Source organism: Heteronotia binoei, chromosome 13 (genome assembly GCF_032191835.1).
Source record: "Heteronotia binoei isolate CCM8104 ecotype False Entrance Well chromosome 13, APGP_CSIRO_Hbin_v1, whole genome shotgun sequence".
In the NCBI taxonomy this organism is placed as follows: domain Eukaryota; kingdom Metazoa; phylum Chordata; class Lepidosauria; order Squamata; family Gekkonidae; genus Heteronotia; species Heteronotia binoei.
The window spans coordinates 69,835,353-69,850,320 of NC_083235.1; the positions used below are offsets into that span (position 1 = coordinate 69,835,353).

General features: G+C 43.7%; 1 protein-coding gene across 1 annotated transcript in view; it reads right to left on the reverse strand.

Annotated features, from left to right (window-relative positions):
• Positions 1–222: 222 nt before the first annotated feature.
• FOXJ1 (forkhead box J1) overlaps positions 223–14,968 on the reverse strand; it is a 35,023-nt gene continuing 20,277 nt past the window's right edge. The window contains exon 3 of the mRNA XM_060252759.1: positions 223–2,454. Within this exon, the coding sequence (XP_060108742.1) occupies positions 1,642–2,454 (813 nt within the window). The 3' untranslated portion in view covers positions 223–1,641. The remainder of the gene's footprint in view (positions 2,455–14,968) is intronic.

Below are 14,968 nucleotides of genomic sequence, written 5' to 3' on the forward strand. Positions count from 1 at the left end.
TGAGATGCATGGGAATGTTAACACCTGAAGATTCATAGTGTTGACCAGTATGAATATAAAGGAGATGCTGGCATGTAAAAACCATTTAAGTGAGTCTTGCTAAAGTCCTTTTGGTTTTCCCTTCTGCACAATGCAGACAATGGCACTTTACCCTCATTCTACAGCTCTTTAAAAGATAACAAACAGAAAATATTACCATATTCAGAAAGAGAGAACTTCTTGTGGCTATGTAAATATTTTAATTTATTTGAATGCATGCAAATTTTAAGATGACTATTGACTAACATTCACTCTGGGCTAAAAATATTTATTAGGGTGGCAACCTCAACTCTAGGATATAAGAATAATAAGGCAGAATGAAGCTGAAGATTCTTCAGTTGTTTGCAGTTTCCCCTGCATACAAGTTCTGTGTTCTATAACTGTCCCTAAGTCAAGAGCCACTGAAAAACAGCAACATTTCAAAGCCAACACTAAATTATCACTCTGGCTGGGGGCTAATACTCTACAAGGCATTAACTAAAGCAGAGAAATGTTTTAGCAGTTTCCATAGCCGCCTCACCAAAGGAGAAGAAAACGTAGCCATTCGTTATCGATCAGTTAAGCTGTTGGCTGATTTGTCAGATTCTGTCATACGATCGCAAAATTCCTTCATAACTTCCAGTTAGAAAAGGGTAGATTGCTTTTGTTAGTGGTCCAGAATGTTAGAGAATAGCCTGCAGTGCATCGTGTCTAAGCTTCACAGCATACACATTCAGTCAAGATTGCAAAATGGTCAAGAATATGAAATACAAAAATAAGTCAAAAGGATCACCTGGTGAACATCAGGTTCCATTGTATAGTGCTTTTTTTTAATCCTTTGCTGTCCAAATTCCACCTTGCATCTTTCATTACATTTTCCTCTGTATAACAAACAGCTGATATGCTTCAATCTTCATTAACATTATTACAAACAATCCTCATCCCTCCAATACTCTACTGATTTTGCCCTGTAGCTAAAAATATGTTTCTTAATAGATACAGATATATAATAGGCTCTACTTTTAAAAGCCCATAAAGAGCTTGACTAGTTGATTCATATCAGAGTCTACAGATTTCAACTACTAAACTAGTTCTAAGACTCCTAGGATACAGGTGGAAATTGTATTTGCCTGCTACTTAACTGCCACATGTTTTATCTAGAAGTTTTCCCTGGGTAGAAATACAGACACACTCACACAAAAAAAGGGAGGGAGATGGAAAGATTAAGCAGGCGTAAGAAGGAAGAGGAAATTGCAGGTGATCTAAAACATTCTTAGTTACCAGAAAAGGCCAGCTCTTCCATCTTACTCAAACATCCTCCTCCCTTCTTCTACAAAGAAGATATGCTCTTTTCTATTCCCTCTGCCCTAAAGTAAAAAGTCCATATTTCTTCAAAAGAACACAAAAATAAGTACTGTATTTGTTTGTCTCATGGGACACAGAGTTTCCCCATATGTGTTGCTTTCAGATACATCTGACGCTTCTGGCCCCAAATAATAAAGATGTCTCATATGCCAGAGGATTCTTCAGTCTGTAAAGTCCTGCAGCTCTGGGAATATCTTGTTCATATAGCAGGCTGATCTGGGGTGATCTTCAGCCTTCTAACCAGGGATCAGTCTCTTATTAAAGACACCCGGCATTGTTCCAGTCATTCATTTCTGTCTGCAAAGAAGGGTCGCTGAGTTCAAACAGAGGATCCATGTTGACGGAACTCGAGAGGTAATCATTAGTCCCTTCATCCCAGGGGTGCTGAAGGAAAGAAGTGGCAATTAAGGTTTCATCAAAGTCCAAACTGTTCTGGTTGGATTCTGTTAGGACATAATCTTGTCCAACTGGGCACCATTCCTGTGGACAGTCAATATGCCTTCCTCGCACGGTCAGGTCTACATCCCTGGTTATTGGGCTAATAGGAGGGGTAATCTCCAGATCCTCAAAGGTGGAGAAATCATCATTTAAGGTGGTATCAAAGATAGCCTCCCAGTCAAAGTCACCTTTCAGAGACCCAAGCTCTGTCTGTTCTTCCTGAGTAAGTATGGGGGAACTGGAGAGGCGGGCTGTCTTATACATCCGTTTGGGTAGCGGCTGTTTGCGTTTATGGCTCATTTTCCCATCCACAAGGTTCCAGTTCTGATCGTTGGTGACTTCTTCAAACTCTTTGAGCAGCTGTTGAGACTCCATATTGATTTTCAGAATGCTGTTTTTCCATGAAGTCGCTGCTTGGTTAGCAGAACTGGAACTGGCATCTTGTTGGACTTTGCCGCTAAAGGCTGGATGGATCTGCACAGGGGGCATCCTGCGCTTCTTGAATGCCCCGTTCATCAGTCTGTCTGCGTACTGAGGATCAATTTTCCAGAAGCCACCTTTTCCAGGTTCATCCTTCTCTCGAGGCACCTTGATGAAGCACTTATTCAAGGACAGGTTGTGTCTAATGGAGTTCTGAAATCAAAAGAATAGAGAGAGATTAATTTTGGCAGCATCAGGAAAAGCGTCATGTAGAGGATGGTGCGGACTTGTTGTCTGCGCCCCCAGAAGGTAGGACCAGAAACAATGGCTTGAAATTAAATCAGAAGAGCTTCAGTCTTAACACTGGGAAGAACTTCCTGACACAGCAGTTCCTCAGTGAAACAGGCTTCCTCAGGAGGTGGTGGGCTCTCCTTCCTTGGAGGTTTTTAAAGAGGCTAGATGGCCATCTGACAGCAATACTGTTCCTGTGAATTTAGGGGGAGGTATTTGTGAATTTCCTGCATTGTGCAGAGGGTTGGACTAGATGACAGTGGGGTACATTCCGACCCTTTGATTCTATATAATTACAAAAGTCTTTTTAGCAAGAGAGCAAACTATAGTGGTTTAAGACAATCAGACAATCAGATCTGGAGTACTGTTATAATCATGTACATATATGTACATATGAAGCTGCTTTATACTGAATCAGACCCTCAGTCAGTATTGTCTACTCAGATTGGCAGCGGCTCTCCAGGGTCTCAAGCTGAGGTTTTTCACACCTATTTGCCTGGACCCTTTTTAGTGGAGATACCAGGGACTGAACCTGGGACCTTCTGCTTCCCAAGCAGATGCTCTGCCACTGAGCCACCGTCCCTCCCCAAATCATGGTTAGAAGTATGATTACAGACAAACAGATGGCCTACTCCAACATACTTTAAAAATCAATTTACATGTCTTTATGTCCCATTGTAGTCTTTAACAAAACCAAGCCATTAAAATTACACTATTTAAACGTATGAAGTGGAAGCAGATATATTTCTAAGATCCCAGTAAGAATCTGGCAATTGCTAAGAATTTCATTGTAAGGGCTTTTTTGGTAGAAAAAGCACAACCTGAACTGATTTGCATATTAGACCACACCCCCTGATGGCACCATTGTTTCACATAGGACTTTTCTGTAGAAAAGCCCAGAAGGAATTCATTTGCATATTAGGCCACACCCCTGACACCAAACCAGCTGGAACTGCGTTCCTGTACATTCCTACTCAAAAAAGCCCTGATTTTAATCATTTTATGCCACCTTTCCACTCAACCAGGATCCCCAAAGTGATACACATTAAAACATTTGAACAATTAAAAACATTTAAAATGCTTCAATACAAACACGAACAAACAATACCAGAACCAGGGAGGAAGACCAATAACCATTATTGGAAATGTCAAATAAAAGCAAAAAGGTCTTCACCTGCTGGCAGAAGACACTGATTGAGGGAGACAGAAGGGAGTTCCAAAGTTTTGGTGCCACAACCAAGAAAGCCTTTTCTTGCATCACTACCTGTCTAGCCTCAGGTAATTGGGGCAATTGCAGCAAGGTCTCCAAAGATGACTAGAATGTTCATATGGTGGAATGTGCCTCTTTTGCTTTTGTTGAATGGACTTTTATGTCCTCATGGTATGATAAGAATAGTGCTTGCTCTTAAAATTCTATAGTAGTATTAGGGACATGGCTTTTGTCAAGATTTGATGAGGAGATAAGTCCCGCCTTCCTGGCTCCCCCTCCCACCCACCAGGGACTGTCAGGGGTGGAGCCATCCCCCCCCCAGGGCATTTTGGGCAGGAGGAGGCAATATGGCTACAGTGGTTTTTTTCTCACATCTAAGACATGGTGTGTGCTGGAGGGGGAGAGAGAGAGAGGGGGTGTGTGTGAGAGAGATACCCTTTGCCCTTTCAGCCAGCCATAGAATGCTTCAGATCCCTTTTAAAATACACAGTTACACACAGGTTCCTTCAGGATTTTAGCACTTCCCAGGAAAAAAAACCCCTCCAGCTTCCTAAAGCGGGAAACACAGAGAGAGACAGAGAGAAACTGCAGAAACAGCAAAGTTTTAAGCCAGCTTTCCCAAACATTCCTCTGACACTGGAATGGAGGGGCTTTAATACAGCTCCCCTTCCCCCGAAAGAGGGAGAGACCCCGGCTCTTCTCCCTTTCATAGAGCAGGAAGTTTTTAGCATGCAAAGAGCTTTAAGCCATAAAGCAAAAGCTAGCTGCAAGCTTACCAAGCAGACCGTTTTTTCCCCAACTTTTTTTTTCTAAAGGAAAGCAAATTCCTTTTCAGCAATGCGTATTCTCCGCCAGACGCCCTGCTTACTGACTGCTGGAGTTTCAACACAGCGCGCCAGGCTGAGGAGGAGGGACTGAGAAACCAGGGGCCAATCGACGTAGCCTACCAGACAGAATTTACCCCAGCTGAAATGGGGGTTCTAGCCATTCAGAAAGCAGGGAATCACATGGTCCTTTTCAGCCAATGGCAGCTGCACCCTTCAACCAGCATTTCTAACGCTGAAGAGGAACACCCCCCCCCCTCGTTTGCTGCTGTCTCTGACTTGTTAAAATAAAAAACCACACAAACTTTATAAATAATAATAACAAGACAATGGATTTATGGCTTAAAACTTTGCTATCTCTGCAGTTTCTCTCTGTCTTTCCTGCTTTAGTGCTAAAATCCTGAAGGAACCTGTGTGTAACTGTATTTTAAAAGGGATCTGAAGCATTCTATGGCTGGCTGAAGGCGCAAAGGGTATCTCTCTCACACACACACCCTCTGTCTGTCTCTCTCTCTCTCTCAGCACACACCATGTCTTAGAGTGTCTGTGCTCCTCTGTGGGGCAAGCAGGAAGAGAGAACTGCTGTTGCTCTAAGCCCCTGCAAACATTTGCTCTGTCTGGGAGGCAGGAATTTGTGATTTCTACTCTCTCCTTTTTAAATACTGCTGCAAAAAAAACACTAAACATTTCCCCCACACTGCACAAATGCACAGTCCTTTCCAAAATACAGGGTTTTTTTCAAAAGCGCAAGTTTAAAACCTGTATAATAATCCTTTTCATTCCCATTGTACAAAAGCACAGACCACAAAAATACAGTTTGCACCAAACAATTTTTAACCTAAGAAAAAAAACCACTGTAGCCATATTGCCTCCTCCTTCTCAAAATGCCTTTGGGGGGGGGGGATGGCTCCACCCCTGACAGTCCCTGGTGGGTGGGAGGGGGAGCCAGGAGGGAGGGGGGAGCCAGGAAGGCGGGACTTATCTCCCCATCAAATCTTGACTTGACAAAAGCCATGTCCCTAATACTACTTTCTATCATTCATATGAGAATCTATATGAGCTATAAGGGGAAAAAGAAGGGTAGAAATTTTACAGAATGTCTGCCAACAATGTAGATTAAAAAAAAATCGTATAGACTTGATGGCCAATGTTACAGTTCTTTAAATGCCATTTCATGATGTGGTCTTTAATAAAGAATTATTGGTACTCTTGGAATATCACAATTCCTACTACGTTAATTAGTTTAAGTGAACATTTCAGTGAACATTAGTTTCCGTGAGATCCTGTGCATGTTACAGCAAATGTGCATACAGCTGTTTAAAAGAAAAACCAGTGTGTGCTAACATTGCAGCTTGAACTGGAAACCAGTGTCTGGGTAAACACGGAGTCTGTCCTGCACATCCAGCTACACATACATTGAATGTAACATGAGGATTATCCAATGCATGTGTTAAAAACAAGTGTACACTGTATACAGACTGAATGTGCATTCACTGTGACTTAGGAACAGACCTATATGCAATTCATATACAGTGTACATTTGATTTTCCTTTATATATAAGCAATGAATAATTATCATGTTACATTAAATGCACGTTCAGGTGAGTGTGTGACTGAAACCCCACATTTATCCAGATACTGGCCTCTGGCTTCATATGTAAAATAAATGTGCATTGGCTGTTTCTAGGGTTGTCGGATCCAGGTAGGAAAATTCTCGGAGATTTTGGAGCCCAGCCTGGGGAGTGCACCCTCCAGAGCATTCCTTTTCTTCAGGGGAACAGATCTCTGTAATCTGGAAACGAGCTGTAATTCTGGGGGAACCCCAGGTCCCACTAGGGTTGCCAATCCCCAGGTGGGGGCAGGGGATCCCCTGGTTTGGAGGCCCTCCCCCCACCCGCTTCAGGGTCATCAGAAAGTGGGGGGAGGGGAAGGAAATGTCTGCTGGGAACTCTGTTATTCCCTATGGAGATTTATTCCCATAGAAAATCATGGAGAATTGATCCGCAGGTATCTGGGGCTCTGGGGGGGCTGTTTTTTGGGGTAGAGGCACCAAATTTTCAGTATAGCATCTAGTGCCTCTCCCCAAAATACCCACCAAGTTTCAAAAAGATTGGACTAGGGGGTCCAATTCTATGAGCCCCAAAAGAAGGTGCCCCTATCCTTCATTGTTTCCTGTGGAAGGAAGGCATTGAAAAGGTGTGCCGTCCCTTTCAATGTGATGGCCAGAACTCCCTTTGGAGTTCAATGATGCTTGTCGCAGCCTTGATCTTGGCTCTACCCCTAATGTCTCCTGGCTCCACCCCCAAAGTCCCCAGATATTTCTTGAATTGGACTTGGCAACCCTAGGTCCCACCTGGAGGCTGGCATCCCTTATGAACAGACATATGCACATATATGCAGAGTATCCACACATTCACTGTAATATGTAAACAGAAGTTTTCATTATTACTCATTAGTGTGTCTGTTATTAATGAAGGCTGCTCTTATACTGATAATAAATGCAACTGCAAATCAACCTGTTAAGTCTGAGACAGAACTAGGCTTGCCAGGTCTAACTCAGAAACTATCTGGGGACTTTTGGGGTGGAGCAGGAGACTTTCACATTCCCTAAAATGAATAAGTAAAAATACAGCAGTGCACCTCCCCTGAATACAGTCCTCATTCCCAAGCAGTTGCACATCCCCTGTGCTCTTTCTCTCTCTCTCACACACACACACAGCAGCCAAAATAAACAGTTTGCAATCACACAGTTGTGTGGTCTCACTGGGGCAATGTACTCACGAGTTGCTGAAGTTCCAAGTTGTTCAGACTAACACAGGGAAACCAAAGTTTCTAGTTTCTCTACTATGCAAACAACCTTTGAAACTATTGTAAAACAAACGGAGGGTCTGGGATGCTTTCACAGGTACTGGGAGCAGCCGTGTTGTTCTGCCGGCTCACCCCACCCCCATTCAGCCTGGCCTCTACAGATTTAAAGGCACAGACACACTATCTAAAAAGTAAGCCTTTCCAAGTGTCTTCTTAAGCCTTCTGAAGTGGAAAGACACATGGTGGCTGTTGGGACAGGGCTTCCCCCTGCCGGCCAACTGACTGGAGGCAGGAAGGAGCCTGCAAAACCGGGAGATCCCCTGCTGGGACCTGGGGATGGCAAGCCTAGACAGAACAGGATGTGTTGTTATGAAAGGTGTAGTAGTGATAGTGAACATAAGAACACAAGAAGAAGAAGATACTGGATTTATATCTCGCCCTCCACTCCGAAGAGTCTCAGAGCGGCTCACAATCTCCTTTACCTTCCTCCCCCACAACAGACACCCTGTGAGGTGGGTGGGGCTGAGAGGACTCTCCCAGAAGCTGCCCTTTCAAGGACAGAGTCTCAGAGCGGCCTACAATCTCCTTTCCCTTCCTCCCCCACAACAGACACCCTGTGAGGTGGGTGGGGCTGAGAGGGCTCTCACAGCAGCTGCCCTTTCAAGGACAACCTCTGCCAGAGCTATGGCTGACCCAAGGCCATCCTAGCAGATGCAAGTGGAGGAGGGGGGAATCAAACCCAGTTCTCCCAGATAAGAGTCTGCACACTTAACCACTACACCAAACTGGCTCTCCTCTTTGAAGTGATTCAAAGAAAGAACCAGTGAGTGCAAGAAGCATGTACTAGAGGCTAGTCTAATTCAAAAGAAACTGGGAACAGCCATTTTGTTATTACAGAAATGACAAAAGTGGTAAAATGTCTTAACTTTCCTGTTTCTCTGTTTGTATAGAGTCCACAGCACCAAATGTTACAAAAATAGCATTATTGAATCATGACAGAAATAGAACAAAACGTTTAAGCTACAAGGCAGCCGTTTTGACAGCCTGTGATCAATAGTATCCTTTCTAGTGAAGCCTACATAAAATTTCTGTTACCCCAGGATTGCCATTTCGTCAAAAGCACCAATCTGGCAAGGGACAGACCTCACTCAGGGGCAGAGACTGGCCTCGCCCTCCTACACAGCATTAAGACAAGTAAAAGGATATCAGCGGGGTCAAGAGGCAGAGCCCCCAGGCTCAGAAACAGCGCCGAGGGCTCAAATGACAGAACAAAATAACCAAAAGTCGAAGCCAACCCCAAATACCAATTAATAAAGCGTGAGGTGATGCTGTCACAGCAATTTTTTCAAGCAAATGGGTCAGGAGGAAACATCCAAAGGAAGTGTTCTCATAAGAGGCCAGTGCTCCACGAATTTCTTGGTCCAACGCAGCTTAGCAATATTATCAAGCGACGAGGCCACACTTAAATCCTCATTTCACGTAGGCTTTGATGAGCTTCATACAATCACATTCCTCATAATTCATATCAAGGCAACGTATACACCTGTTTTCTCACATTTTCATGAAAATATCGCTCAGCACAATTTATATGGGTTTACTGTAACCAGCATTGGTTTTATCTGTATTGTTTTTGCTGGCTTCTGCTGTGAATAAACTTAAGATTGCCAAGCTGCTTTGGACCAAGAAATTCTTAAAATTGGAGCACTGGACTCTTATGAGAACACTTACCTTGGATGTTTCGTGAAGAGACTTGGGGAATGGGGGTGACAGATGTTCTTGTTTACATGCACTAATATTTGTATGTCTTTGTTTAAGACATGTATTACTTTTCATAAGAAATTGTAATTGTTGTTCATTTTGGAGGCTGGTTGATGCAGAGGCTTTTTGGCTCCCCCCCACCCAGTTCTATTTTTCTGCATTTCTCTTTTGGGTTGCAGTCCCCAGGTGGTGACTGAAGATCTCCTGGAGAAAACACCTGCTTTGGAAGTAAGCGTGTTAGTCTCCAAATCCCAGTGGGGGTCCCCTGGATTTGCAGGCTCTTTCCCACCCCCAGTCAAGCTGACCGGTGGGGGGAAACCCTGCCCCAACAGCCACCATGTGCCTTTTCACCTCGGAAGGCTAAAGAAGCTTGGAAACGCTTGTTTTTATATGGTGTGTGTGCCTTTAAATCTGTAGGAGCCAGGCTGAACAGGGGCAGGGTGAGCCGGCAGAATAACATGGTTGCTCCCAGTGAGCTCTGAAGCTGTAACAAAGGAAGGGGAAGCAGCCCAGACCCTCAGTTTGTTTTACAATCCTTTCAGAAGTCATTTGCATAGTAAAGGGTAAACTAGAACCCTTGGTTTCCCTGTGTTAGTCTGAAGAACTTAGTTGACTATACAGCAGATGGTTACATGCAACACCGTGAGTAAATTGCCCCAGTGAGACCACAAAAGTGTGAGCTAGCAAACTGTATTTTGGCTGCTTTGTGAGTGTATGTGTTCACTTTCAATTAGTGAAAGTGAAGCTGCTGGGGGATGAGAAAATGAAGACTTACTAAGGGGAACTGCACCGCTGCATTTTATTCATTCATTCATGGGAATGGAGAAATCTCCTGGCTCAACCCCCAAAGTCCCCAGATATTTTCTAAATTAGTCTTGGCAACCCTATCTATATGGCATTATACTTTGCTGAGATCCCTCTCTTCCCCAAACCCTGCCTCCTTCTAGGTCCACCCCTAAAATCTCCAGATATTTCACAAGACAGAGCTGGTAATCCTACCCACACAGGGTTGCCAGGTCGGTGTTGGAAAATACCTGGAGGTGGATCTGGGAGAGGGTCAGGTTTAGGGTTGCCAAGTCCAATTCAAGAAATATCTGGGGACTTTGGGGGTGGAGCCAGGAGACATTGGGGCGGAGCCAGGAACCAGGGTGTGACAAGCATAATTGAACTCCAAGGGAGTTCTGCCCATCGCATTTAAAGGGACAGCACACCTTTTAAAATGCCTTCCTTCCATAGGAAATAATGAAGGATAGGGGCACCTTCTTTTGAGGCTCATAGAATTGGACCCCCTTGTCCAATCCTTTTGAAACTTGGGAGGTATTTTGGGGAGAGGCACTAGATGCTATACTGAAAATTTGGTGCCTCTACCTCAAAATACAGCCCCTCTAGAGCCCCCCGATACCCGTGGATCAATTCCCATCATTCCCTATGGGAATTGTTCATGGAGGTGCATAATGGCTGTGGGGGCGGGGCTTCCCCTGCCGGCCAGCTGGCGGGGGAGGGGGAAGCCTGTAAAACCGGGGGATCCCCCGCTGAGACCTGGGGATCGGGAAGCCTAGTCAGGTTTGGGGAAGGGAGGGGCCTCAGCATGGTACAATGCCATGGAGTTCACCCTTCAGAGCATTTTCTCCAGAGGAGCTGATCTCTACCAGCTGGAGATCAGTTGTAAAAGCGGGAGATCTCTAGGACCCACCTGGAGGCTGGCAACCCTATCTACTCAAAGTGGAGTAAAACCCACTTTGGCTGGAATGGCCAGTGATCATTGGACCACTGGAACTTTCCCCTGTGTCCATAACAGACATTCTGCCCCTGCAGAAAAGGCATCCAAAGACACCTGCTGTGTGCACAGAAGGCACTTTTGAAACACAGAAAATGTTGGGTTAAAAATGCAAGTTAAAGTTGGCTGCGAGCTTAGTGCTCCAAAAATCTTAAAGGTACAGCACAGCAAGTTCCTTTGCCTAAAAAGGAACCAAACTGTTAAAAACGGGGCTCTTTCCTATCCCTTAAAAAGTTTCCGGCTACTGGCCAGAAGAGAGAAAAACTGGTTACGCCAGTAGAAAACTGGACAGTGGCAACTCCGTCTATTGCATGAGGCATAAAGAGATGCATCTTAGACACACACACACTTCTGAGGGGGGATGTGTGGAGTTCTCATTGTGCAAAGTTTGGAAAGGACAGGAGCAGTTCTTGAGAAAACTCTTTGTCATTTCAGCCCAGCAAGTCAAAACTCCCACCTTCACACCCAGTAACACACACAAGGGGCTAAAACTGTAAAACTAATTAAAATTGTAAAACTAATGACTTGCTGTCATGCCTTTATCTGGCAGGGACTCAGCACAAATAAGTGTGGTGAGATGGCAGGAAATGAGAGCAGGAGTATTAGGGGGGGGGGGGGGGAAATCAGTACTAAGGCTCTATCTTTCCTGAGAGTCCCTATGTTCTTTTTTTCTTTTAAGGAGTCACTATAAAACACATCACATGTTTTGTGCCTTGATGGTTTTAGGTACATGGATAATTCACAGCAATCTCAGAATGGAGAAGGCCGCTGCCCCTCCTCAAAATCTGCCTCTGTATCAATGCTTTAGGTTGCAATCCTAAGGGAACATTCCTGTGAGTATAGGGTTGCCAAGTCCAGTTTAAGAAATATCTGGAGACTTTGGGGGTGGAGCCAGGAGACATTAGGGGTGGAGCCAAGATCAAGGCTGTGACAAGCATCATTGAACTCCAAAGGGAGTTCTGGCCCTCACATTTAAAGGGACGGCACACCTTTTCAATTCCTTCCTTCCACAGGAAATAATGAAGGATAGGGGCACCTTCTTTTGGGGCTCATAGAATTGGACCCCCTGGTCCAATCTTTTTTAAACTTGGTGGGTATTTTGGGGAGAGGCACTAGATGCTATACTGAAAATTTGGTGCCTCTATCTCAAAAGAAAGCCCCCTTGAGCCCCAGATACCCGCGGATCAATTCTCCATTATTTTCTATGGGAATAAATCTCCATAGGGAATAATAAGAGTTCCCAGCAGACATTTCTGTCCCCTCCCCCCGCTTTCTGACGACCCTGAAGCGGGGGGAGGGTCTCCAAACCGGGGGATCCCCTGCCCCTACCTGGGGATTGGCAACCCTATGTGAGTAACAGGGCTGGCCACTAGCCAAACTAGGCAATTGCCTTCTATGAGGACTAAACTGGGTGCCCCCATGTAATTTAGTGGCGTTATCAGTGCGGGGGGGCGGGGAGAAGTTAGCCTTGTTCACTGGCCCTGGTGAGTAAGCCTCACTGAATAATATGCAACTTACTACTGAGCAGACCTGCTTAGGATGCCTCTCCATGAGACTGGAAATGCAAACGGAGCATATAACTGTCATCCCAGGTTTTAAAAAACCCCTACAAGCTTCATTGCGTACGTCTTGTCTGCAGTCTGATGCTGAGAGGACTGTCCCATAAAAGACAGCCATCGTGGCATAAATGTAATAGCAGCACCCTGTGGAAGAGCTACTTAATCTGCCGCAGATTGGGGACACCACACATGCTTCAGCCTCTTGTGATATAGTTGCACACTGATTTGAGACACACATTTGTGTACTCATGTGGCATCCCTGGGTTGATCTGGGCTTTGTTTTTGTGTTCAGCCTCTGCATCATAATAAAAAGAGAGAGAGAAATTAGAATAGCTCTGAACACAACAAAGAGAATGCCAAAAAGAGGACATTTTCTGTTCCCATAGAGCTATTCTAAAAAGAATGAATGTGTGTGTGGAGCAATGTGCACAATTAGAAGGGAAACTCTGTTATTGGGTAAATAACACCCTTTTGTAGTACACAAAGCCAAGAGGGTGTTAAAAGATTGGATATGGTGAAGGATTGGGGGAGGGCTTTAAAAAAAAATGTTGCCTAGATATCTTTATGCTTATTCATCCATAATCCTTATTGCCAAAGAGCAAAACCAAGGCTTGAATGCCTGGAGGGCTAAATAAAACCCCCCATTCCTGTAGGCTGAAACTCTCCAGGCATCTTGGCTCCTTTCCAAAACACACAGCTCCCACAGGAATCTCTCTCCATCTCCCCACTGCTTATGGGTGGCATGACATTTTGACTCTGCACTTACAGGAACTGGGGCTGGCAAGGCAGATGAGAACATGGTGATGACTAGAGAAAAGAAAAGAAAAGAAAAGAAAAGAAAAGAAAAGAAAAGAAAAGAAATTCCTGCAAATATGCTGGTTTCCAGTGAGTCAGAATTTACTGTTTAATTAAATTTAACAAGGGTCACAGAATACCCCTCTGCTTGGCCTAGAGTCACTTTAAAATTGTTGGAATTGTCTACAGTTGATTATTACCCAGCTAGTTAGCATATTTATCATTCTTTCCTGTACTAATCAATCAAATGACCTGCATGTTTGTAGAGTGCAATGGAATACTTAAAAAAATGCAACAGAAAGGGGAGAATCTTTTAACCTCACTGTCAAAGTTTGCAAAGAAAGGCAATATTTGAGGACCTTGCTTGTTTGTACAACACCTCCATGTTTATTACTTTTAGGAATACTAAAATTTCCCAGCTATTTACTCAGGAAGAATCTCATAATGTACTTAATGCATTTATAAATAAATGATGTTCACTATTTATTATTGTTTCTTCTAAACTATTTGCATGTCCCAGATGCCATCGCCTACAATATGACTGGAGTGCTGGATTTGGATTTTGAAATTTTCACCTAGACATGAAATATAGTATTATTTCTACTACTACCACCTATTTCTCAATCTGTCTTTCCTGTTTGCAAAATAGGTCTCCTACGGTCCACATTTTTATTGTGAGGATGCACAAGGTAAGGTACATAAAATGTTCTGCATATTAAAAATAACACTTAGATTAGATTTAAATTGCAATACAGTCAACATTTTATGTTCAAGAGGGAACAGATGTGTGGCTCTCTTAGCCATCATAATTCGTTCTACCAGTCTCCTGGCCAACTTGACATTGGTACCCCCACCCCTACTGCAACAGGGGCGTCTCCAAATATGAAATTCTCTGCAGTGACACCAGAATATCCTTCCCTTCCCCAGAGAAAATTGCACTCTATGCAATCACATACTTAAAGTCTCAGACTCTCAGGATGCCACAGATGACGTTCAGTGTCTCTTATTTACAGTGTTCAGAACTGACATCTTTTCTTTGTTGATCCCCTTATTTTGATTAAAACCTGCATATTACAATAAATGAACCACCAGTTTTGTAACACTGTCACAACTCTTTGTTAGTACCAGCGTCTGCAGGGTTATCACACTTCGCTGGGAATGCACAGCGTGACACAAGAGGATCTCACCCAAAATAGAGATTCGGTATTACTTTAACTTTTTATTATTTATACTTTCTAGAGATGGTAATCTCACCTATGGTAATTTGGGTTGTGTTTAAGTTAATGCTGAGTACAAGCCAATGCAGAGGTACTGAATCAGAGTTACTTAGATTGAAGTAACTCACTCCTAGTGTAGTGGCTTGCTCTGGAACATCCAGAAGTCAACATAATCCATTCTGTTGCTTTTTTTCTCCCACCTTTCTGTGTTTGCTTGGTGACTGCAGCCTAATTAACATTGTTGCAAAACTATATCCTTAATTATCATTAACGGAAACATGAACAAAACATTAGAAGTTGTGATTGGAAGCTGAATTTCACTCAGACCAATTTAATTAAGAAGCTGTGGTGCACAGAGGGAGAAAACAAAGGTATTTCTGGACATATCAGTAAGCAGAAGAATAAGCTGACAAAAACCATGAAGTTTGTTTGTGTGCATGTGACCTTTCCAAAAATACTCTCCTCTTGGAGCTGAAGTAACAGCTGCC